The sequence below is a fragment of the Benincasa hispida genome, chromosome 2 (genome assembly GCF_009727055.1).
Source record: "Benincasa hispida cultivar B227 chromosome 2, ASM972705v1, whole genome shotgun sequence".
In the NCBI taxonomy this organism is placed as follows: domain Eukaryota; kingdom Viridiplantae; phylum Streptophyta; class Magnoliopsida; order Cucurbitales; family Cucurbitaceae; genus Benincasa; species Benincasa hispida.
Window position 1 is genome coordinate 33,375,953 of NC_052350.1, and position 25,975 is coordinate 33,401,927.

At 36.4% G+C, this 25,975-nt stretch overlaps 1 protein-coding gene across 2 annotated transcripts in view; it reads left to right on the forward strand.

The window, feature by feature from the left end:
* The first annotated feature begins 6,777 nt into the window (after nt 1-6,777).
* Nucleotides 6,778-25,975, forward strand: part of LOC120071714 (acetolactate synthase small subunit 2, chloroplastic-like) — a 38,079-nt gene continuing 18,881 nt past the window's right edge. Inside the window, exons 1-7 of one of the 2 annotated variants that reach the window (XM_039024094.1) lie at nt 6,779-7,086; nt 8,592-8,805; nt 11,059-11,142; nt 11,455-11,523; nt 13,115-13,198; nt 13,976-14,125; nt 15,189-15,275. In XM_039024094.1, coding sequence (XP_038880022.1) covers nt 6,863-7,086; nt 8,592-8,805; nt 11,059-11,142; nt 11,455-11,523; nt 13,115-13,198; nt 13,976-14,125; nt 15,189-15,275 — 912 coding nt within the window. In that variant the 5' untranslated portion in view covers nt 6,779-6,862. Of the gene's footprint in view, nt 7,087-8,591; nt 8,806-11,058; nt 11,143-11,454; nt 11,524-13,114; nt 13,199-13,975; nt 14,126-15,188; nt 15,276-25,975 lie in introns of both variants that reach the window. The other variant, XM_039024095.1, reaches the window with a different exon arrangement.

Below are 25,975 nucleotides of genomic sequence, written 5' to 3' on the forward strand. Positions count from 1 at the left end.
AGTTTTGGATCTAACTTGATTCAATCTTGGTCAAGATGAATCAAGAAATGTCGACCCCAACTTTCGAAGGTGACCAAATCTGTGCAAATGCTACAAACTTACTCTTTAAGAAACAACTAAAAATAGCAACTAGAAGGAAAAATGGAAGTGCAATAAAAAACTTCTTGTGTTGGAGAAGGAAGAATGTATGATGAATTGAGAGCTTTGGGAGTCTTTATATAGATCTTAAGAGGTAGTGGCTATTGTTGAAGATGAGGACTCATGGATTGCCCTAATTTGTCAAAATTAATGAGAAAATCTCTAGATTATTTGGCTTCAATTTGGAATGAATAAATTTTCTGAGTCTTTTGTGGAATGCTGCAACAATTTGGCTTCAATAAATTTTCTGCAAAAATACATAAAAATTAAAAAGTTTCTTGCCAACTTCAATTACTTCTTTCACAACTATGATTTAAAATGTTATCTATGAATTATTTGCTATTTAAGCTTGATTTTCTATGCAAAAGACAAAATATATGCACTTCTATATCAAAATACTTAGGTTTAGTAGCTAAATAATTCTAAAGAATGAGAATTATCACTGTTGCTCCGTGAGTTCCGGCAGAGTTCCAATTGGGCGAGTCCCCTGAATTTGAATTTGGGTTTTGGATGTTTTTAAGCACCCATTACGTTTTGGCCTAAGATCTTGTTTGCCCGTTGTGTTTGAAGGTTAGATTTGGCGTTTTGAAGGAATTCGGGGGACTGTTCAGCAAAATTATGGTTTGTGTTTGGCAAGTTTTAGTGAGTATTTAAGATTTTCAAAGCCCTTTTTTTTTTTTTTTTTGTTAGGATTTATGTCCTGAATCTCGTAGCCCGTAAATTTTGTAAGCAAATTATTAATTAATAAATAAAGTGTTAATTAATGAATAAATTATTCTACATTATTGCATAATTCAAAATCCAATAAAAATAATTCAAAATCCAATAAACAAATATTCGAGGTTATTTAATATAGCTTGAACAGTATGTAGTTGACACAACTGGATTGCGTTCAAGGAATAACATGAAAGGTTTATAGTATATGGATAAGGTTGCATACTTTATCTTGGATACCTTATCTTGGTAATACTATGGATATGGTTCATTTTGTAAATGTTACAATAGTTGTAAGTATTACAAATGATTTAATCTAAATCGTTCATGTGATAACATGCAAGTAGGAGTATCCTACACGGTGAGTCTATATAAGACCAGACTACGAAATATAATCTCTCTTTATAATACCATTAATTGAAGAGTTTAATATTTCAAACGATAACCATATAACTTGATCTTAATCCTGAGTGAGTTATTGACTACTGTTTATCGTTCTTTGGTTTATATGGGTCAGAGGGCTTTAATTGTCGATTTAATATGTCTACCATTTTTTGGAAGATGTTGCATGAGGAACTAGGAACATGGTTTCATGAGATGGAATTTGCTCCTTCCCGACTTTAGGGAAAGTAGATAGATTGTTCATTTAAGTGTTGATTTCAGAACTTGAACAATGTGGCCTTACCCTCTCACTAGCCCGAGAGAGCCTTTGTTTATGTTTGGACCATAAACAAAATTGTTCATCAGAGAATCAATAGCACTTAAGATACAAGAGGTAACTACAAGAAATCTACTATGAAAACAGTGTGTTGGGTTGTATGTTCTAAAAAATCACAGTTTGTAATGTCAAACATATTCTATTATTAATTATGATGTTTTTGAAATTTATTCAATAAAATTTGTTGTTGAATCTGTAAATTGCACTTGTAATGATTAAATCCAATAAACCAAGATTCGTGGCTATTACATGAATACTTAGACTTTATGTGGAGACATAAAGATGGATCGAGTTCGAGTAAATAGCCAAAACGGTCTATAGTATATGAATAAGTTTGGATACCTTATTCTGGTAACACTATTGGATACAATTCACTTTGTATGTAATACGAACGAATGTGATCCTAAATCGTTCATGTGGAGACAAGCGAGTAGGGGCATCCTATGCAAAAAGTTTGTATAAGACCAGGACCAAGCAATAAGTCACTCTTACTTTATAACATTATTTACTATTTAAGACTTACTATTTCAAATCGATGACTTGGGTAACTCAACCTTAATCCTAAGCTAACTATGAACTCCTGTTTATTCAGGATTATCCTTAGATTTGCATAGGTGAAGGTTGGCTCAACAGCGCCAGCTCAATAAGCCTCTCGTTTTAGGAGTAAGACCGGGTAGATAGCTAGGGACATAGGGTGCAAGACGAAATTCACTCCTACCCATCAAAGGACCACCCTCATAGATAGAAGTTCACAACTCACTCAGGATTCAGGTCATGTTACCTATGATCATCCTAATGTAAGTCTACAGTGTTATATAATGAGACTAAACATTTCGTGGTCTAGTCTTATACAAACTCCTTTGTATAGAATATCCCCGCTCGCATGTCTAATACATGAATGATCAGGATCAGATCATTTGTAGCACTTTACAAAAATTGTAACACCTACAAAGTAGACCATACTCGTAGTGTCACCAGGATAAGGTACCCAGCCTTATCCATCTACTACAGATAATTTAGGTTATCACTTAAACATGATCCACATGTTTAAGTTACAATGATAACCTCAGATGTTAGTTTATTGGTTTGTGGTTAATGCAACTAAAATGTCACATATTTTATAGACAATGAATAAAATATCAAATATTTTATTAAATATAAAATGAGTTTGTTCATACAATGTTTACAAACTATAGGACTCTGCAAGATTTAGGGTATCGGCCCCAACATATTGGTTTTGATTAAGAGAATCTAGAAGCATGAAATAGACCTCGCGAAAATGCTCTGAAGGGTGAAGAATGGATGTTATGAGCATGTCTAAAGTATGAAATGCACTATGATTTACGTTGTGGGACCCATTGACTAGATGTTGCATGTTAGTTAAGTAGGTGATGATCTACCCCCTTATTGCTATTATGTACGATCGTGAAGTTATGAGTTCACTACCATGATATGACTGTGGGCCGACAAGTTCACTACCACGATATGACCGTGAGTCGATAGGTTCATTACCATGTTATGACTGTGAGTCAACAAGTTCACTACCATGTATGATTGTGTGCCTTTGGGCCACAAATGATGTGTGATAGGACAGGTTAGATTAATCACTCAGATGACCATCCATGCTAAGTTAAAGTATGCATGTCTCACCAATATGGATGCATTGATTGGATATGAATACAAAGTCAGAACCTGCTAGTGGGGTTATTTATTGAGTATTTTATATACTCATCCTTTATTACATTATGTTTTTTAGGTAAAGGAAAGGGCGTATCAACGTTGAACAAGAAAAAATCCATGACTGAACCAATGAGTCTAGTCATAAGCTTCCGCTCAGATTTTCATGATTTTATTGTAGTCTTAAAATGTTTTAATTAAAAGTTTTAGTATTTGCATTCTTGAAACTTTTAATTATTTCTTGTTTTTAATAATTATTTATAGGGGACCTCGAACAAAGGTTTAAAATTATTTGTGTGTTTATTTTTATTAAAGTTATTCAATATACTTACAAAATTGGTTTGATTTTAGTTAAATTTGTTAAAGGCTTTGTTTTCAAAATTATACATGCATGAAGTAATGGTCCTGTGTTGGTAGTCTTAGAAAGTCGAATCGTTACAATTTAGATATAAACATACGATAGAAATTGCAAACGTTTATATTTAAGATTTGGAGAGCTTACTTTCACAAGCTATCAAGTTCGAAAATTTTCAATTTTTATGCTTGAATTTTGAAATGTGTTTAAAAATTAAACACAAAAAAAAAAATGAAAAGTTGACAGGAAAACTAATATATAAGATTTATAAGGCACATGTAGAATGATCTTCAATTAAAGTATTATCGTTGTTATAATTTATTTCATCTTAAACGATATCAATAAAATCATTTAATTTATGAATGATGTTTGAAATGATGTAATTTATGTCTTTCACTTTTAAAATTTTATCCATCAGTCGTCATATCAATTTTCATCTTATTTTAATAATAATTTCTTTGAGGGTATTTTTTTAAAAATAAATTTCAAAGAATAGAGATAAAAATGAGCATAACTTAGTAATAATTGACATGTATTTCTTACCTTGAAATTGTAGGTTAGAATCTTCACATCTTACATTTATTGTATTGTAAAAAAGATAAAAATGAATCCTTTCATAGTTATGAAACTTGATTAAAACCTATAAAGTTTACCAGTCCGATGGATGGAGTGAAATTACCAAAACAAAACATGCCCACATAGATTAGCCTCTCACTCTCCATTCTTTCGTTGTCTCGCTCTCTTCACTTTCTTGATCTCCTCTCTCTCTCATCTCTCTCTTAACCGCACACCCTCTCTCTTGGTCTCCTCTCTCTTGCTCATTCTCAGTCTTCTCTCTCTTGCTCACTCACGGACGACATTTATTCTCGATCGTCTCTTGTTTTTGGAATGCTCACCAATTGACTTCTCCATTTTTCTCTCTTGCTCTCTCGTTTTCTGGTGATCCCACACATGTGGCGTTCCGATCCCATTCTAGCAACGCCACTGCAACATTCTGATGACCTTCGTGTTGGATTAAGGAAGCAAGTAACGGAAACAAACAGGATCATTAAGCATTCTAATTCATTAAATTTGGCTTCAAATTCAGTATGCTCATAAACTATTAAAAAAGAGAGAGAGAGAGAAAAATTCAACACTAACCTTTGAAATATCTCTTGAATCATGATCTTCAACTGCAATCTCCTTCTCCTCTGATTGTGAACTACCACAAAGTCTTCCCTAGTATTCTTTTGGAGCCTTAGATTGAGTTGTGGATTCAAAACAAGCTTGAATCGAAGAGAATTGGAGAGGAGGTTACTGGTTTTACACAGTATGAAAACCACTTCTTCAAACACAAATTCTCAGCAAAATTGCAACCTTTTTCATCCTCGATTTCCACTTAGAATCGAAGTTTATATTGCATGACATTCAAGCAACAAACCTTCTACATGAATTCCAGTTCTACCTTCATTATTGAGCTGGAATTTTAGTAAAAACATGAGTAAGGTGCTTGGTTTCAAAAAGTAGGAAAATCCCACTTTTGATTTTTTATTTTTCTTTTCTTTTTCCATTTTGAAAATTGTTTTCAAAATTAAAAAAGAATCTCAGTTTTTAATTCAAAAACAAAACTGAAATTTTATTAATTTTATNATTTAAAATTAATTTTTCTAATAAAATTAATAATTAATAATTAATTAAACAAGTTAAATAATTATATTAATTTAATATCAACTATTAAATTAATTTAATATCAATTTCACCTTCTTGAAACCCTATTCATGAACTTAATATTTAAATTATATTTAAATATTAATCGATTCTCCAATTCCGTTTAATTCTAAAAATAAACGTGTAATTATATCACATATAATTACTAATTCCCTTAATTCTAATTACTAATAAACCTATCACGCTACTCTAAGGCTAATCCGTTTTTGAGTTAGTAGGGGACCTAGTGGACCTACAAATCATGGTTCCAACAATCCGAGATTAATTGGCTAAACTTTTTATACTGAATTAACCCTCATTCGTTAACTAATGGGTCAATCCACTAAAGCGCTTAGTTGCACTCCCCTCACTGTAGATATATTGTGTCCACCCGATATAACCATGATTAGTAAGTTAATCCTTTATTAAGTCTCATTGATCCTCTATTGAATATTGGTTTGTGATCCAATCATCAAACCGAGTCCCTCTCGGGCCAATGAGAGGGTGAGACCCATTGTTCAAGACTCGAAGTCAGCACTTAAGGAAACAACCTCTCTACTATCCCTGAAAACGGGTAGGAGTGAATTCCAGCTTGCATCCCATGTCTCTAGTTATTTACCCAGTCTTACCCCTAAAATGGGAAGCTTATTGAGCCGACACGGTTAAGCCAACCCCCACCTATACAAATCTGAGGATAATCCCGAATAAATAGGATTTCATAGTTAGCTTAGGATTAAGGTCAAGTTACTTAAGTCATCGTTTTGAAATAGTCAGTCTTAAACAGTAAACAATGTTATAAAGTAAGAGTGATTTATTTCGTGGTTCGATCTTGTGCAAACTCATTGCACAGGATGCCCACACTCCTCATGTCATCACATGTACAAATTAGGATCACTTCGTCTGTAGCACTCTACAACTTCTTATAACAACTACAAAGTGGGCCGCATCCGATAGTGTTACCAGAATAAGGCACCAAATCTTATTCATATACTATAGATCATTTAGACTATTTACTCGAATCTGATCTACTTTTATGTCTCTACATAAAGTTCAAGTACTCATATAATAGTCATGGGTAATTTACTCGAATCTTTATGATCTAATTTTCTTTCCTCCATCCATGATGACCATCAACAACGACACCTCTGTAGCGTTTTGATGGTCATCATGGATGGAGGAAAGAAAATCGCGAAGAAGAAGAGAAAGGGAAAATGAAACTTACGAACAATTTTGTAACTTTAGCTGATGATGATGTAAGCAAGATGACAATTTTCTTTTAGACAACAACCATTTTGGACTCATATTTTTGGGCTTTCATACAATTATCTCAAGTTTATTGGTATTTTGAATAAATTAACATTCAAGAAATATCCAAATTCTATTACAAGTTTATCCCCCCCCCCCCCCAAAAAAAAAAGAAAAGAAAAGAAAAAAGAAAAACACAAAAAAGCACGTGAGGATTGCCAAATGCCATTTCTCGTCCGCATGCGGTGCGAGGTATGTAACTGTGTGGTTTGCTTTTTAACTCCTCACTCTCCCTTTCCTTCCGAAACCATTACTCAATTCAATCAGCCATGGCGGCCGCCGTAGCGCTTTGCCCTGTTCCCGTAAAAGCTCACAAACCTGGCTATTCTGCAGTTGGTTCCAGAAATGCCTTCTCTACAAGTTTGATCGGCGAGTACCAGAAAGTGCAGAAATGGAACCGTTTCGAGCTCCGGAGGCTGCAGGTCTCTTCTGCTGCTGTTAATGATAATGCAGTGACTGTAAGCGACTCTTCTCGTCCCCCCATTCGTTCTACGTAAGTGCTCTGCAAAAACCCCGGTCCATTATCCTTCCATTTCTTTAATGCTTGTTTTTGCTTTTCAACGTTGTCTTATTCCATTGTTTATTTTTAGTTATCCATTTATTGAAACAAGCATTATCTGCTCGGTTGCTTCACTGTTTGTTCTTATTTTGACGTTTTTTTAAAAGATATTATTTAATTTAGTGGTGAGAAATGTTCGTTAGTTTCAAGTATCTTTATTTTTTTTTTACCCTCTAGGAGGGCTAACGGGTTTACAGAAAAGATTGTCATTGGCCGAAAAAAGTAATTATATTGATGTTTATGTATATTTTTAGGAAGAGAAATAAATTTCCATTGATCACATAGCTGTTTGCGCGTCAAAACAGTTTAACGTGTATTGATTTCATTTTCACCCATCTATTTCTTAATTATTGTTATTTTCTTGGAAATCCTTTTCATTTAGCTCTTATTTTAGGTTATTTTATAAATTTGATATCTAAACTTTGATCGTTGTTGTGTCAATTTGTTGGAAAATATGTACAAAATTATTAGTATTATTTTTATTTACATTAGAACACCACAACTCTTCATGAGAGAGTGCCTTTATTTGATAAAGGACACGATCTTAATAAAAAGATATGTCTTTCCTTAAAAGACAACTTTAGACCAAGAGACTTTGACTATTTGAATGATCACAAATAGTCTATAAATATGTGGTTTTCTTCCTAGTTTTACAGAATTGTTGCACACATGGTGAAGTGAAGCATTCACAGGTTAATAATGAGTCCTATCTTGGGAGACAATCATTGTTCATGACACCTTGAGCACCATAGAAGGAACAAAATTGTCTTAAGGAAACAACGTGAATCCATTGAGTTTAGATTAATTGTTTTGATTGTCTATTTATTATTCTTAATTTGTTCTTACACAATTTTATCCTTAAATTTTAAAAAGTTTCAGCCACATTGTTGCATAAAAATTTTAAAAATTTTAATTTTTCAATTTTAGTACTAATAAATTCTTGCTGTTAGCATTGTTGCATAAATGTTGCCGTGCATATTGAGTAGAAGAGCGAGATAAATAAGAGTGGAGCCAAAAGTTTTGTTTCAAAATGTATTTTGACTGATTGTCACATCAGTTATTTTTTCCATCCACCCTTATTTTATCTCACTTGTGACACATCGTGTCAAGTCATTGCTTGTTGGTCCAATCTACATGCCACACCAAGATCTAAGTAACGGTGTCAATGACTTATCACAATCAAAATCAGAAGTTTTAGATCATAGTTGGGAGATTTAAAGTTTATGGACTATATTAAAATTCAGGGCTAAATTTATAATTTAACGTTCCTTTTATTTTCCTTGTCAAAGCATCTAACTCATTATTTTTATTATCTAAGCCATTACATTTTCTTTAGTGGTAAGATGGGTCATTTGTCTCGGTTATAGTATTTTCTTTTAGATTTCTTACGATGGATGTTACAAAGTTCAAGGTAACACTGTATTCTTGTTTGCTTTCAGGGTGATGCGACATACTATATCTGTGTTTGTTGGTGATGAAAGTGGAATAATAAATCGAATTGCGGGCGTCTTTGCTAGGAGAGGTTACAACATTGAGTCCCTTGCCGTTGGATTGAACAAGGATAAGGCTCTCTTTACCATTGTTGTCACTGGAACGGAGAATGTCTTGAGGCAAGTTGTGGAGCAGCTAAACAAACTTGTCAATGTGATCAAGGTTTGGTTGATCCTTCATGCAAAAACAAACTTGTCATTTATCAGCTCTCAAAAATCATTTTGTTGTTGAGTTTCTTGTGTGGATTGGAAGCTTGCATCCCCATTCTTTTGGGTTTCGTTGTGCTCTTTCCAATAGGGAAGCGACAGAGGTGGTTGCTATTCTTTCTTTACTTGAGGGTCACCCTTTAAGGCGTGGGAGGAGAGATGTGAGGATTTGGAACCCTGATCCTTTGAAGGGGTTCTCAGGCCATTCTTGCTTTCGTAATTTGATTGATCCTTCTTCCTTAGGATTGTTTATTTTTTCGGTGTTTTGAACGATTAAGATTCTTAGGAAAGTGAGGTTTTTTACTTGACAAGTTTTACATGGACGTGCTAACACAATGGATCAACTTAAGAGGAGGTTGACCTCACTTGTGGGTCCTTTTTGTTGCATTCTTTGTCGGGAGGCGAAGGAAGACTTGGATCATATGCTTTGGTGTTGTTCAGTTTGCCAACTCCGTTTGGGATTCTTTGTTTCAGATGTTTGGCATTATGGTTGCTTGACACAGATCTGTTGGTGCGATGCTTGGGGATCCCTCTCAACTCGCCTTGTGGGAAGAAGGGTTGCTTTCTTTGGCTTGTAGGGGTGTGTGCTATTTTGTGGGTGGTGTGGGATGAGTATAACAGTAGGGTTTTTAGAGGGGTGGAGAGGGTTCCTAGTGAGATTTGGTCCCTTGTTTGTTACCACGTTTCTTGTGAGCTTTGAATTTGGAGGCTTTTTGTAACTATCCTATAGGTGTTATTTTGCATAGTTGACCTTACTTGAATAAGATCTCTTCTATAGGTTGTACAATTGTGTCCTTGAGTTCTAAGGTGTTAGTTTGCATAGTTGGAGTCCCTTTTTATAGAGAGTGCTCCTCCTTTTTATGGGCTGGTTTTTTGTATGCCCTTATACTTTTTCATTTTTTTCTCAATAAAAGTAGTTCTTCTCATAAAAAAATGCTATCTTTCTTTATTTCAGAAGACGTATGGGCAGTCGGGAAATCTTTTTGCATATAGTTTCCTTGTCTTTTTGGGGTTTCTGTCGACATAGAGGGTTGGTAGGTGATAGTGGGGTAGTATTTGTTCTTGGAAGAGCATTTATAGAAGAAATTCGAGGAGGTTAAAGTTGGAGAGTTTTCTGCCAAGGGAAAAAGATCCTTCATTTACGATGTGAAATCTGATCAAGGGGTTAGTATTCTTGGAGATAACATAGGACTGTAGAGGTTCATACTCGGAACAAGATAATCAAATTTATGTTTCAGAAGGCTTTGGTTGGGGACATCCTATCAACGTATTTGATCAATGGTGGACAAAAAAATCTTGTTAGGTCTTTGATTTGTTGTTTTCTTGGTTTGATTTTACACGCTAGTTATCATATAAGGAAGCTTATGATGTTTCCTCTTTGATTTTTTTTGTTAATAGTGTTTACACTTTGTCTAGATTCTAATTTCTAGGGATGTTCGTTTGTGAAGCTTTAATCCTTCTAATGGCTTTTGCTTCAGCTGTTCTTTGTCCTCTTATGTGGCTCTCCTTTTCCAAGCCCTTTCTTATTTTACTTGCTTTGGAAGGTGAGATTGTTTACCTAGGAAGTCATGCATGGGAAAATTGACATTATCGTTTTGATGCAAAAGGTTTCCTCTATATTGTTTGGATTGCAATGGTCTTTTTTTTTGTGTAAAGGTGCCTCAAAAGAGTTTGGATCACTTGTTATGGAGTTGTAGCTTTTTGCATCCTTGCTTTGGATGTGTTTATGGAGTTCTTCAGTGTTTCTTTGGTATATGAAAGATCCTATTGATTAATGGAGTAGGGGATGTGCTCCACTCTCTATGTATAGATATGGGAAAGTTTTGTGGAAGACCATCTTTTTGGCCGTTTTGTGAAATATTTTGTTTGAGAGAGAGAGGGTTGGGCTTATGTGCAGAAAGCGTTTGAGAAGGTGGACAGTGTCTGTCTCCCAAATTAAATTCCTAGAAAGAAATTTCCTCTGGAATCCTCCGGTAAAGAGATGTAAAATATGCTATGATTTCCTTCTCAAGGACTTGGTAAGTAGAGCTTAGGGGAAACGATTAAGAAGAATCATGGAAGACTTGACGTAATTGTGGTCTAATTTGAGGCATGTATTAAATCTGTTTATCTTGAATAAAAGAATAAAATATTAGTGATAAGTGAATAAGTAGCCACCATCCTGCTATATGTTATACCTTTAAACTCTTTAGACATTTCAATTTATCAGGTAGAAGATATCTCAAGACAGCCCCAAGTGGAGCGTGAGTTGGTGCTTATGAAACTCAATGCAGATTCAAGTACTCGTGCTGAGGTGATGACTTGCACTATGTTTTTAGTTATATTTTGATATGCTTGCCGGAAAGAACCATTTTGGTATGAATAAGAAACATAATTTTAGATTCTAATCCCTGTTTCTGTTTGTGACAACTTTTTAGAGTATTATATTCCCTCCCTGATAGAACCTCTGATTCTTCTTTTCTAATAGTCTTAGAAGGCACAGTTTGTCATTAAAAAAAGCCTAATATCCTCAGTTAAGAATTATTAGAACTTTCAATTTCTGTCACTTCATCATCATCTTCAACCTTTGATCGGTCTTATACCTCTCTCTTTTTTTAATCTTTAGATAATGTGGTTAGTCGACATCTTTAGAGGAAAAATTGTGGATATTTCAGAACATTCAGTGACAATTGAGGTAACTACTTTAGATTCTTTCAGAACATTCATTTATTGCATGGTGGACGACCAATTTTCTATTTGAATATTGGCATCTTATCATAGAAAAACACGTCAATATCTCACAAGTTCATTTTCCCTTTTATTAATTTAGATCAATTCTACTATCTTTTTAATTGTAAAATTTTTATTTTTCTATTAAGAAAATTTATATTTGCAAGTCTGCGAGATGGGAGATTCTCAGTTAGTAGAAAAAAGTTGAGAATGGCGTTTAATCTTATTTCTCATCTTCTGTTTGTTTTCCATCATCATCTTTTGTTTGATTGGTCAAGGTATATAGTAGTATTTCTTTTTGGAAAATGTCAATTCTGTTTGTTTTATTTTGTTTTTTCTTTTAAGAGTTGGCTTCGTTGTTTACCATGGATTCTAGAGCTGTTTGTTGAAAAAAAAAAAGTGTTCATTAAACTTGTTAGATAATGAAACGTATATCTTGGAACAAAATAGTAGATTCTATTACTTAACTTGCATTGGAGTTGGATTCAGTAAGATAAAAGTTGGATTTATAAGAAGTTCGTTCAATTTTGGTGAAGTGCCGACTGATTATGCCATCCAAGGAAGGTGCAAGTTGTTTTGTGGTTCCTTCTTATACTGAAAGGAGAGGACTAATGATCCTTTGGGAAATGATTAGCCTTTCCGTATAGATATTAACACTTCTTTTTTGATTATTCATCAATCTGGCTAGCTTATGCGCACCTCGACTAATCTCACGGGACAACTCATTTGATCCTTATTAAATCCCAAGTAGGTAGTGCCAAGAGGCTATTTTCGAACTCTAATTTTTCGGCTTCTCCATGCGGCACCAAGGGGTTCTCTAGGCTGCCTGCCCATATGCATGGGTTGCAGGACTAGTTTACAGGACACCCCTTAGCCAACTGTTCTCACTGCAGCGTGGTTCACCCATATGGTTAATGCGGAATCAATCACTCTCCTCAACTCTCCCAAACCACTCCGTTTGGATGTAACCCTCAACAACCTCTCGTGAGGCTCACTCAAATGTCCTTGGATAAGTAAGCAGCATGCACACACACCACAAAGCCACACAAAGCCAATCTCTACGGAAACCTTTTTCACAATACAGATCACATATACAGGACTAGTGTTACAATGCAATAACGCAAATGCAATCACCCTAAGGCAATCATACAACGGCCTCGCACTATATAAACTTTATATTTGTATTTTTATTTGTTGTATCCTTTTGTACTTCGAGCGTTAGACTCATTTCGTTATTTTGATGAAAAGTCTTGTTTTCGTTAATAAATGCCTTTTTGTAGTGCTATTATACACAAAATGTTTAAAACGTTTGATTGTATGATTATTATTTATTAAAATGACTGAGGAATTGTACAAACTTCATAAATTTATGGTTTACTAAATATTCTGTTTACAATTTCTACCAAATTGTCCCTAAAATGATTTGAGTAAAGTATGTACATTCAACATTGTACAATTGAAGTCATTGCTTATGAATTCAAGATATTTGTTTGCATTGCCCGTCTTCTATATTTGTGGTATATTAAAGAGTATTTGTTCCTTCTTAATGTCCTAAGGTGACCGGAGATCCTGGTAAGCTGGTTGCTGTTGAAAGAAATTTCAGCAAGTTTGGAATTCGAGAACTTGCTAGAACTGGAAAGGTAGAAATAATACCTTTGTGCTATTTTTTTCCGTTTGAGTTCAACCATTTGTAGGGGTGGGAATTTGCACCTGACCTGCAACACCAATTGACCATTTTTTTTTGTCTCTAACGAGCTACATCTTTTACATATGCATAAAAAGTCCAACAAAGTTAGCTCATTACTCATTAGAGACAAAGCAACACTGATTGACCATTTTCCAGTAGATTGTTATTGAGCTTCTTCCATGACTGAACCCACAAAATAAGAACGAACAAAGTGAAATTATTTAGAATATTTGTATATAGCTCACAAGTTAAGTAAGAGGGCGTCTAATATGGCAATGAATATGTGTTACCATGCATGATGCATACCTATCTATGCATATTTAAATATCTCAAATAGAAATCCTATTGGTTTAACTACAAAAAATTTATTCCCTTGGTTTGAAAAAAGTTAGAATTTAGTCCCTAGGGTTTTAGAAATTAGAGTTTAGGCCTTATGGTTTGATAAAACCTTATAAATAGTCCCTATGGTTCGATAAAATTGTCATACATAGTCCCTATTATAGGGACTATTTACAAGTGTTTTATCAATAGGGACTATTTACAAGTTTTTTATCAATTCATAGGGATTAAAATATAACTTTCCCCCAACCATAAGGACCAAATTTACAATTCAACCTATCTATGGTATGTTGATTTTAGCTTTAGATATCATTGGTTAAGTTTATCATGTACATATTTGGCATATGGATTATAAATTTAATGTACATAGAATTTGTTTGACTGTGTATAGATAGCATTGAGAAGGGAGAAAATGGGGGAGACAGCTCCCTTTTGGAGGTTCTCAGCAGCCTCTTATCCTGATCTCGAAGATTCAAGGCCAGTTGACCCCTTTGTAGGGGATGCGATTCAATCACTCAATGGCAAAGTCCCTACATCAACCGTATGTACTTTTGTTCTTTAACATGAGCTCTTTGATGAAACTTTTGCTATTCAAGATTTTTGAAGCACAGAAGTATATATTTAATTGAAACTTGTGAACATTTATTGAAGTGTTAGACTACAAAAACAATAATCAATGGGGAGATTAGAGATCCTCCGACAGAAAAAGTAGCATGTTTAATTTTACAATTACAAGTGAAAAAGAAAGTTCTATAAGCAAGATGTTTCAACTGGAATTCTTTTTAAAAGTTTTTAATTGGAAGGTAAGTTTGCTATAGGGAAAGAGCATACAAACTGCCTCAAACTGCCTCTGGTTGTTTTCCTTGTTGAAGTTTGGGTTCCTGGTGTTCTTGACCTTTTGTTCTTCAAGTTCTGTTGTTGCTTTTTAGTTTTGGTTTTCAGTGCAGGTTTTTTCCTTTATTTATTTTTTTAAAAAAATTAATTTTCCCCTCTTTTCTCTTTCTTCCTTCCTTAAGCTTTTCATTGAAGAAATGAAAAGTGGTATGAGTGTATGAATGTTTTAATGAAAGCAAAACAGTGCTTCCTGTAGTTTCTCATAGTGTTCTCAGGTCTCCGTTTATCTCCTTCCTGGGACTCCATTTCCAACAGTGCAGGGCTGTTTTGGTTGGCTGTTTCTAGAGTTGTATTTGGTGTTCCATGGTTTTCCGTAGTTTCTTTTGGAACCATTTGATTATTTTATTTTGCTCATCAGAATTACTTATTTTCTATGGTTTTCTTTTATTGCTTTCTTTCTTTCACTTCCATATGGAGTTTGTATCCTTGAGCTTTGGCGCCTTTACTTCATTGATGAAAAGTTTCTTTCTCATAAAATAAAAGGTAATTATTATTAATAACCTTTTTTTTTTATTTCATTATCTTAAATAAAGAATTGATTCTATCTTTGGGAAAAGATAGCTGTTTTCTTTGAATTTCATTTACGAGATTTGTTCTACAATTTGATTAGGGTGTTTGTTTCCCCTTTTGTATATGCTTTGTTTTTTTGTTTGTTGGTTGAGAATTGTTCATACTTGTCACTAAACTCAACGATTATGTAAATATTGCAGGGAGATGTATATCCTGTGGAGCCATATGAAAAATTTCATTCCAATCAAGTTCTTGACGCTCACTGGGGTGTTCTCTATGATGAAGATGTGCGTACGTATATTATTCTCAAATATTTCCATTGTTGTTATGAAGCAAATTTGTGTGGAAATCTTTTATATCCTTTAGTAGTCAAGAAGAATTTGTGTTTTTTTCTTCCAGCCACAATAGAAATCAAGGATAAGAAAAGACCTTTTATTTATTTATTTATTTTTGAAAAGGATACGAGTCTCTTTATTATTAAATCATAAAAAGAGACATGCTCCAAAGTACAAGAGATTTATACAAAGAGCATAAAGATCAACCAAAAAGGAAAAACCCGAGCCTACTTGAAAAGAAAACCGGATCAAAATCTGAAGTAAGTTAAGGTGCTGGGAATATAAAAACCTGCCAATTAAGAAATATGTCGTTTATTGAGAAGCCATCGAATTCTTTGTTCAAAGAGCACCAAGCTGAAGCGTTCCTTTTAGCCGAATCAAAACGAAACTCCCAATTTTTCCCAGCATCATGGAAAATTCTCTGATTCCTTTCAAATCAAATATCTGATAGAATAGCCTTGACCATGTTGATCCAACGCAGCCGTGGCTTTTTGGGAGAAAGGGACTCGAGAGGAGATAAGTTAGGTTGCCTCTGAGACTATCACCAAATACCCCTACGAAGTTGAACATGTGAAAGAAGGACCACCAGCACTTTTCTGCAAAAGTACATGAGAAGAAAAGGTGCTGTAAATCTTCATTTGCCGAATTACATAAGGGGCAAACAAAGGGCAATAAGGCGACTGAGTGTAGTTTTCTTTGCAGAACCATGGAGCAATTCAACAGACCAAAGAGCATAATCCATATCTGAATGTTAACTCTCCTTGGGCTTTTAGATTTCCAAAGAGCTTTGAAGAGGGAGATCTCCATTGGGTGCTTGGAGGAGAGGTGGGCTGTGAGGGACTTGACTGTGAAAGAGCTTGAGGCTTCCAAGGACCCGTAGCGGCTGTCCGGGCTAGATGAAACTGACTTTTCTGATAATGCAAGCAGCAATGCTTGAAAATGAGCGATCTCATCTTTTAACAGTCGTCGAAAAGTGATAGACCAAGAATTTAGGGAATGATCCCAATGATCAGCTATGGAGCCCCTTGGCAGTAAGGAGATCCTAAACGGAGATGGGAAATGAGAGGACAGTGCAGAAGGAAAAAGCCAAGGGTCTGACCAAAAGCTGACTCTATTTCCCTCTCCAACAATAAAGGGAGCTAAATCTTCCACCTTGGACCTTTTTTTGATATATTTATCCACGGGCTTCTCAAACTATTCCCATACTTTCCAGATGAGTGCCAATCATAAGGCCCTTTGCCGTGGATGCTGGCAATAATCCTCTGCCAGTAGGAATTCCCCTCCATCATGTACCGCCAGCCCCATTTGGCAAGCAAAGCCGTGTTTTTGACTTTAAGTCCTCCCAAACCGAGACCTCCGTTTAAAAGAGATTGAGAGACTAAACTCCATTTAGCCAGATGATTGATTTTGCTTCCTTTATGGCCTTCCCAAAAGAAATTTTGGATTAATCTTTCTAGGGAACAAGCCACTGAGTCCGGCATTGAGAAGATAGACATGTAGTACGTTGGGAGGTTGGATAGAACTGAAGAACAAAGTGTTGCCCTTCCACCTCTTGAGAGATTGAACCGTTTCCATGTATCTAGTTTTCGGTGGACCTTTTCTATCACAGGCTGCCAAAAGAAGTATTGCTTAGGATAGCCTCCAAGGGGTAAACCAAGGTAAGTGAGGGGGAGATCTTCGGCCCTGCAATTAAGAAGTCCAGCCATGTAAGATAAATCACTTTTTGCTATATTAACTCCGCTGAGGGCTGACTTTTTCCAGTTAACCTTCTGACCAGAACACCATTCAAAGAGGCTGATTGCTTCCTTTAGTTTTAGAAGCATTTTGTTGTCATGTTTGCAAAATATGAGGGTATCATCAGCAAATTGGAGCAATGGAACATGGATCCTCTCCTTTCCAACCACAAAGCCCTCATATACTCCATTAGCATACAACTTTTCAATAATAGAACCGAGCACTTCACTTAATAAGATAAAGAAGAAAGGTGACAATGGATCTCCTTGTCTAATGCCTCTTGAAGCTAGAATACGACCTCGGGGTCTTCCATTGATGATGATTGAGTATTTAGGGTCTTGAATGCAGCCCAAAATCCATGAAATCCAAAGGGATTCAAAATTTTTAGCAATTAAAATCTTCTCTAGAAAGGACCAATCCACCCGATCAAAAGCTTTCCCCATATCGAGTTTTAGGATTCAACCCTTTATCTTTTTTGCTCTGTATTCTTCCACCACTTTATTAACAATCAAGACAACATCAAGAATTTGTCTTCCTTCAATGAAAGCGTTCTGAGATGGGCCGATAATGGAATTCGTCACTTTTTTCAGTCTTTCAGCAAGAACCTTTGCCACTACTTTGTATGTTGGGGTAGTAAGGCTGATTGGTCTGAAATCCTTGATGGAGACTGCATCTTCTTTCTTTTGGATGAGGCAGATGAAATTTTCTCTAACACAAGCATTCAATTTGCCACTAGAGTGAAAGTCTTCGAAGAGCGTAGTGAACTTATCCTTGACCAAAGACCAAAATCTCAAGAGAAACTCTGAAGTAAAGCCATCTGGTCCGGGAGTTTTATTTTCCCCCAAAGATTTGATGGCCATAACAATTTCTGTTTCCGTGAACTTTGTAGTGAGTAGAGCATTCTGAACTTGTGTGACTTGGGGCCAATTTAAGGGGGCTGGTAAGTACCTGATTCCTAGGAATTTTGAGTAGAGGGAGTCATAAAAACTTAGAATAATTCCTTCAACTTCTTTGAATGAGTTTGTAGGCACCCCTTGATCATTGAGGAGCTCAATAATCTGGTTCTTCCTTTTCCTTGTTGCCAAAAACCGAGGAAAGAAACTAGAGTTTTCATCTCCCAATTTCATCCAATTCAGCTTACATTTCTGTATTAGATTCCTTTCTTTCAACCTATAAATGCTTAGCAATTCTATTTTTAGCTTGGAGATGCTGGCTGCCACCACATAATCCCAACCCAAAGAATCAATCTGAGCTTCTTTTTCAGCTATTTCCTTTGACAGGGCCATTTCCTCTCTGCTTTGAGCTTTTTGGTATTTAGCTAACCAGGTTTTTAGAGCTTCTTTGACCAGCCTTAAGTTTGCATTGATGACATAGCCTGGCCATCCCTTTATGTTGCTGTTCTTCCAGGAGTTTTCAATGGAAGTGACACACTCTTTGTTGTATAGCCAACTGTTACAAAATCTGAATGGAGAGGGGCCCCAACTAATAGTGCCTGCACTTAGGAGCAATGGAAAATGGTCAGAAAGAAGGCGTACTTGGCGATTCACTCTTGAATTGGTAAATAATTCATCCCATTCCTTATTGATAAAGAATCTGTCCAGCAGAGATTTAGAGTTGGAGTTTTCTCCTCTGGACCATGTAAATTTTCCATTTGATAAAGGAATCTCTGGTAGGTTGGCTGAATCAATGAATTCATTGAAAAGTTTCATGCCTTTGGTATTTCTTCCGGTAGGTGATCATTCATGACTCCAATGGGTTAAGTTAAAATCCCCTCCTAAGCACCAAGCTTCAGGACAGTAACCTGCAATGGCAGATAGTTCAGGCCATACATATCTTCTCTCCTTATAATCAACTGGTCCATAAACATTGGTGACCCAACAGACTTTCTTGCATAGGGTACGACATTTGATCGACAGGGAACAACCCCCTTTAAGAGATTCTAAAACTTCAATTTTGCTACTATCCCACATTGTTAATAGGCCACCAGACTTGCCAAAAGAATCCACTGATTCCCAGCCAATTTCTTTAGAACTCCAAATAGATTTGATGAAGGCAGCATCGAAATTCTCCTTCTTTGATTCCTGAATAAGTACTAAATCCGGGTGTAGACTTTTGAGCAGCCTTCTGAGTGCAATTCTTTTATTTAAGTCTTTAAGACCCCTTGTATTCCAGGAAAGTATCTTCATTAAGAGCAGGGTGGGAGGAATCTAGCAGGGGAGGGGGACTTCAGGCCAATATGAAGCCACAGTCCTTAACAATGGATGTTAAGTGATCTGGAATTTCTGGTGGCTGTGCTGGTGGGGGACAAGTAGTGCAATGCTCCAAAGGGATATCCTTTTCTTCCATGGAAAATAAAGGCTGGAGATCTAGGCCGAGGGTAGAGTCTTGAAACCTTTCAGCTTGAGCTGAAACAGGGCAAAATTCCAGTTCTGCACTGCTTACACTAAAGGGTGAGTCCAACTCCAAAATTTCTAAACTTTTTGGCTTAGGAGGGGAGCAGGGTAATCCCCTTATGAAGATGTTGCTTGATTTCGGAATGGTGAATCTGGTGTGGTTGAATTGCAAAGATTGTGAAATGGGGGAAGCTTTATTTAAAATTGGAGAGGGGAGTTGGATTTTTGTGCAACTTACCTCTAACAAGTCCGGATTGCTGTCACTCTGAATTGAAATGGAAGGGTCCGAAGCCACACTTGCTGCCTTTAAGGCCATGTCATGAAGTCTTGTCCATTTATTTTTGAAAGAGGTTTTTCTTCGGATAAAGGGAGAAGTGATCTCGAGCGTTTGATTGGTTTTGGCATGGAGAAGAGCAGTCGGGGGTTTTCCAAAGTGGCAGCTAGGAGTTTCAGAAGCTGGAGTAATGCAGGGGCCTCTCTGAGAAGCCCTTTGAATACTGCTGACCTGTCCTTCCTTTTGAGACTTTTCAGTTGCTCTTGATTTATAGGAAAACAAATATTCTGGGCCTTTCATATCTCTACCCTGCACTTCCTCAGACACTTCTTGCATGTTAAAAACTTTTTGGGGAGTAGAAAGGTCGGCTAAAGGGCTGGTAAAGAGTCGTGACCTTTCCCCTTCTTCTTCTTTATCAATTAAATTGTTGGAGGCACCTTTATTTAAAAGTTGACCGGTAGAAATATTCTCTTTCCTCATAAAAGACGACTCTTCGTTTTCTTCTGAGTCGTTTCCACTTCCTTGGCATATAACTTTTGACGACCTTTCCCCTTCATTTGCTCTGTTTGGCCGGAAAAGCCTCTTCGGTTGGACTGACGGCTGAAGTTCATTTTCTATTGGAGCTTTAGGGTTCCTCGAATAGCTTGGAATCGACTGAGAAGAAGCTAAAAAGGACCGATCTGAATGTAGAACCAGGGAATCGACACCTTCATCCTTCAAAACTTGATTTAAACGTAATATATCAAAAGGATTTGAAAAATCATCAATGGAAATTTCACTAGAATTAAAAACAAGGGAGTCTGAACACTGAATATCACCAAAATTCAAGAAAAAACTGCCAAGGCTTTCATGCTTAACTTCGATAGTCGTCGGGATGTAGCCACACAAATTCCTTTTAACTCTGATTTTGGCTTCTTGACAATTATTGAGATTAAGGGTCTCAACAGCTATGCTTTCCAGGCCACCAAAATATGCTCCGATGGCTTCAAAAGTACTTCGGCACCAAAAATCAAGGGGGAGATGTTTTATGCTTAACCACCCCCCAAAACCTTTCATGACTGTTGGTCTACCATGCTTTTTCGAATACCATTTATCAAATAAAAGGTGGAAGGGGCCAATTTGTTGTCACTTTCCATTGGAATCAATCAATTTAGCTAGGTCCCCTTGTTCAACTCTGATTAATGCCATATCTGCGTGCAGGGGATTTAGAATAATATTGGAGTTGAAAGAACCTCTCAAGACTTGTGCTATTTCCTTCCATTCATTGTGGACAAAAAACCTTGACACTAGCCATAAGTGATGGAAGTCTTCTTGGAGGACATCATAGTCCTTTTTTACCCAGAAACAGGGCTTACTCTGTTTTTTCTTGCTTGGAGCAGAGGGCTGAGGTTGTGATCTGAAGGATTTTTGTACTGGATGATCTGGTAATGAATCGTTGGAAACCTTTTTGCCCTTCACCACATCTGAGAAACTTTTTGTTGAAGGTGCTTGAATGTTAACAGAAAGAGTACCGGATGATGAAGGGTCTGGAGTAGAAGAGCTCACCATTTCCTTGAATTCTTGCCACCCTGTCTCACCATCGCCATAAGGAATGTGGATGTTTGTTCTGCCTCCTGAAGAAGACCAGACTGCACATTCAATGAACCACTGATTCTTGCTTCGAAACTTTGCTAACCGGATGAAGCCCTGATCAACTCTTTCCTTAAGGAGGAAGAATTCGAAAGTTGGGCCATTCAAGAGTCTATCGAGGCTATCATTCAGCCATAGTGTTGCGGCCGAAGAGAGGAAGGTTTTTTTACCGCACTTCAAATCTTCCAGCCAGAAGCCATTCTTTTCCCGCTACATACAAAAGTAATGATCTGAAATACGACAACTTTTTAGTTCCATAATGCTGCAAAACAAAGGTGAAGGGCTCGAAAGGCAGAGGGGAGGTTACGAGGGAAAGAGGAGGGAAGGAGAGGAGGAGGGGCCAGCCGGAGGGGAGAGGATGGGGACTAGGTGAGGGTAATCGGAAAGGGAGGGTGGACGCCGGAGGGCTTGGGGAGGGAGGAGAGAGGAGAGAGCATTTTTCTACCGCTTGTTTTCTCTTTAAAAAATAATAGCTAGTCCAATGGTAGAAAAATGAAATGAGACCTTTTATTGATATAATGAAAAGAGAGTTTGATAGATCCAAGTTCTCTCTTCTCTCTTCCCTCTTCCTTGTCTACACCCCAGTGACTATATCTTCTTCTTCAGTGTTCTTCATTCCAATTAGCCGAAATATGGAAGTAGAAAGTTGCAAGGTGAATGGTTCCTTCTTTTGCATCTAGTTCGAATCCAAATGGTTCTACGTTGAGGATATGGATGTCAACAAACTCCTCCCTTTGGCTAAGTTTCACCTTCAATAGTTTGTGGAGCAAATTTCAAAACTACTCTAGGGTCGAGCAACCGATTCTTCCTCAAGAATGATCGAGACCAATAAGGGGCAACAAGGTTGTCCAAATTCAGAGATGCTTCCAATTTGGTTATGAGATGTGTCATCCGGCCATTCACTTGTGGTCGTTTCTTTATTCACATTCCGATGGGTCCATTGCAATAGGGTTGGCACTCTTTTCTTCGAATGCTTAAGGGCTTCTTGAGCAAGTATGAGATCGTTGAATGACAGGTCTCGACGAGGCCGGCATTAAAATCCACCATGGCTTACTTGGAGCTACCTATCTCCAAAAAGAACAAGTTGAGTTATGCAGACACATTAGAGCCACATCGTTTACATCCACCTCTACAACAAAACAGAGTTTGAATAACAAATTGCAGTCCCCAATTCAAGTGATGATAAAACAGAGCATGAATTCTTTCTGGGTTCTAAAGAATAACGATGTCAGTTGATTCAGCAATTTCTCGTCTTCATCTGTCTGGTATTTCATCCATCGAAAGATGTGATTTCTTCTTCTGTCATAGGGAAGTTTTAGAAAGTCACCGATTACTTCCTACCAGTGTTCTTATTTGAATGAGTTTTTTGAAAAAGGTATATGGTTTCCAAATCATAAAGGGAATTTATTTCAAAGAGGAATTTGACAATCTATGGATTATTTCAAAGTTATTTGTGTTCAATGATTAGAAGGAAATAGCCAAATTGTTGGAGGAATTATTGCAAACTAAAGTTATTGTCAATGCAAGACAAAGCCTTGATTAAAATTGACCAGGGCAATTTGGTTGATCTGATTCAGACTCTGGGCAAATGGCAGGCATTTGGTCCTTTTCATTTACTATTCGAAAAGTGGGATAGATTCAGACACAATAGACCATCAATTATGAAAGGATTTGAGGGGCTGGCTTTCAATTAAAAAATCTTCCATTAGATTATTGGAGTAGAAGCACTTTTGAAGCAATTGGAGCCTATTTTGGGGGCCTTGAAAGTATTGCAACTGAAATTTTAAATCTTCTAAACTGTTCGGAAGCCAAAATTCAAGTGAGCAAGAACCCCTGTGGTTTTATTCCGACGACTATTGAGATCAAGGATGCAAAAATGCGACAATATCTTTTTAAATTTTGGTGATATTGAAGTTACTGAAGCTCCTAAAATAATTCATGGTGATTTATTTATTAAAAATTTCACTAATCCAATTGATTTAGTTCGTCTGAATCAAGTTTTACAGGATGAAGACATCGACATTAACGTTTTGAAACCCGAATGGTTTTCCTCACTTCATATCAATCCAAGCTGGAGTTCACAAGAAATCCTTATGCGACACTTAATAGGATAAATAGCCAAAGTTGAAGAATTCATCGGTGGAAAAACTAAGTCGGAGTTTCGAAAGCAACCTTCTTCATATGAGAATATTGTTTTAGGTTTGAAGAAGATGAAGTCCCAGACCAGTGTGAACGTATCAGTGGAATTCGAAGAGTCAGATTTAAGGAGGAAAGAGATTACAACTAACAACTCGACTTATAAATACAATGGCATGCTTTGCAATAATTCTCTCGATAATGATATTATGGAAACTTCTCAACCCATGGCTTTTGAAATTCCTCTGCAGATAAATCAACAACCCCCTGGGCCCACTTCGGTGGCTTTTTGCTATGCAAATAACAATTCAGCAGCATCTGGCACAGTGAAACCATTGGTATTCTCCTCGAATGAAGACTCATCCAATGAGCGAAAAACCATCAAGTTTTCAATTGAATGCCTCATCCAATGGCAGTTCACAAAATATTGGTCCAAAAATGATCTGTTGAAGCTTGCTGCATTCGTGCTAAAAAAACAATCCTTGCCGAAAGGTTAGTTTCTAGCTCACCTTCAGCCCAGAAGTTTAAACACTCTGCCTTCATAATTCCAAATTCAAAGGTTCAATTTATGAGAGGTATTCCGTGCTCTCCTTTGAACTTCTGCCAAAAAAGAAGCATTCAATCCAGCTCCACTTCTCCCATTAGCGTTATCAGTGAGGGACTTAGATTGTTCCGGGAATGAAGATGACCAAGAAGTCGCAGTGCAAGTTGATAATTTTGGGATTGATTTCAATTCTGTGTTTCAAATTGAAGATGACTTGAAAAATAATGTGGTGGCTGCTTCATGTTTCTCTCCATTGTCCCCTTCTGAAATTCCTCCACATGTGAAATCCATAGTTCAAGAATATGGATTAAGATTCTCTGTTTCAAATTGAAGATGACTTGAAAAATAATGTGGTGGCTGCTTCATGTTTCTCTCCATTGTCCCCTTCTGAAATTCCTCCACATGTGAAGTCCATAGTTCAAGAATATGGATTAATTTTGGGTTGATTTTTACCCTTTGACAAGCTTCATTGAATATGAGAGTTACCTCTCGGGCTGAAGCTCCCATAGGCTTTGTTAGGTCCTTCATTGAAGTCTAGGCCACGGTTGTTTTGGACTAATGTTGTTAAAGATTCATTAGATGGAACTTAGTTTGAAAGGAATCAACGCGTCTCTCACAATAAGCCTATAATTGAAGGGTTCGTTTTGGCATTGCTAGCCCCACAACAAGATATCTACTTGAACTGGAGAGCCGTACTTTGTCCAAATATTCATGTCTTGACTTGTATTCTGGGCCGATTATGCTTGTATTGTTGTTAAAGTTGTTTTGTTGGATGTTTTTGTTGTTCGTTTTAGGATATGAGGATGATATGAGGGTGTTAATTGATATCATAGTTGTTTTGTTTTCTTTTGTATCTAAGTATTATTCTCTGAGCAATAGTCTAATTTTATTATGTCAATGAAGTGGTTTGTTTCTGTTTTTTTTTAAAAAAAGATATAATGAAAAGAGTCTAATCTCAAAATAGTCTCAAAATACAAGAAATAGTAGCTAAAAATAAAATTAAAACATAAGATGAATTAGATTTATTAGGGACAATAAAAGCACTTCAATTCAAATTAATATCCTGAATTGAATAGTTAGATAAATGCTTGGATGGAGAATGACTTCGAGATGAGTTGAATCCCGATGAGCTCAAACCAAATCTCAGACAAAAGAGCTTAACTTGCATTACTTGGATGGAGAACAACATGAGGAAGTAAGGAGACAAGCTGAATCCATATGAGCTCAAACCAAATTTCGGACAAAAGAGCTTTACTTGCATTGGACTTGATGTGGCAGGATTAGTGTAAATTAGGATATCTTGGTTAAATTCTTAATTGGTTAGGATTAGGATTAGTTTTCTTGATTGATTAAGATTATGATTAGTTCCCTTGGTTTATTAGGATTAGGATTAGTTTCTTTGATTAATTAGGATTAGAATTAGGATTAGTTTGCTTTCCAATTCTCTATAAATAGAGAGATTATCTTCTTGTATGGGCAATTTTTGATTAATAATAAAGACTTTGGTTTTATTATTGGAGCTCTCTCTCCTTTTATCTCTTAGGCTACATCAATTTGGTATTAGAGTAGCCGTCTGGGCCACTGTTGACTGCTGCCGGTGGAAAACTGGGAAACTCTTGACGACATTGATCGCAAGAGGGAGTTTCGTGAGCCGTGCTCGTTGGTGAATAGGCCACATCTATATAGGGTGAACCCTTCAAATTATAGGAAAGAAAGAAGATATCGTCTCCTGATCCCGTGTCTTGTATCGCTCCTATTTAAGTACACATCTCTTGTACTTTCTTTTTATGCATTAATAAAAAGTTTGGTTTCCTTTTCAAAAAAAAAAAAGAACTATTACCGATCAAGGAAAATGCTGAAGAAAAAATATCGCAGTTGGTATAGGCAAGAAAGTCAAATTTACTCCCAAAAGCAGTGCTAGAATTATTACTCAAGTGATTTA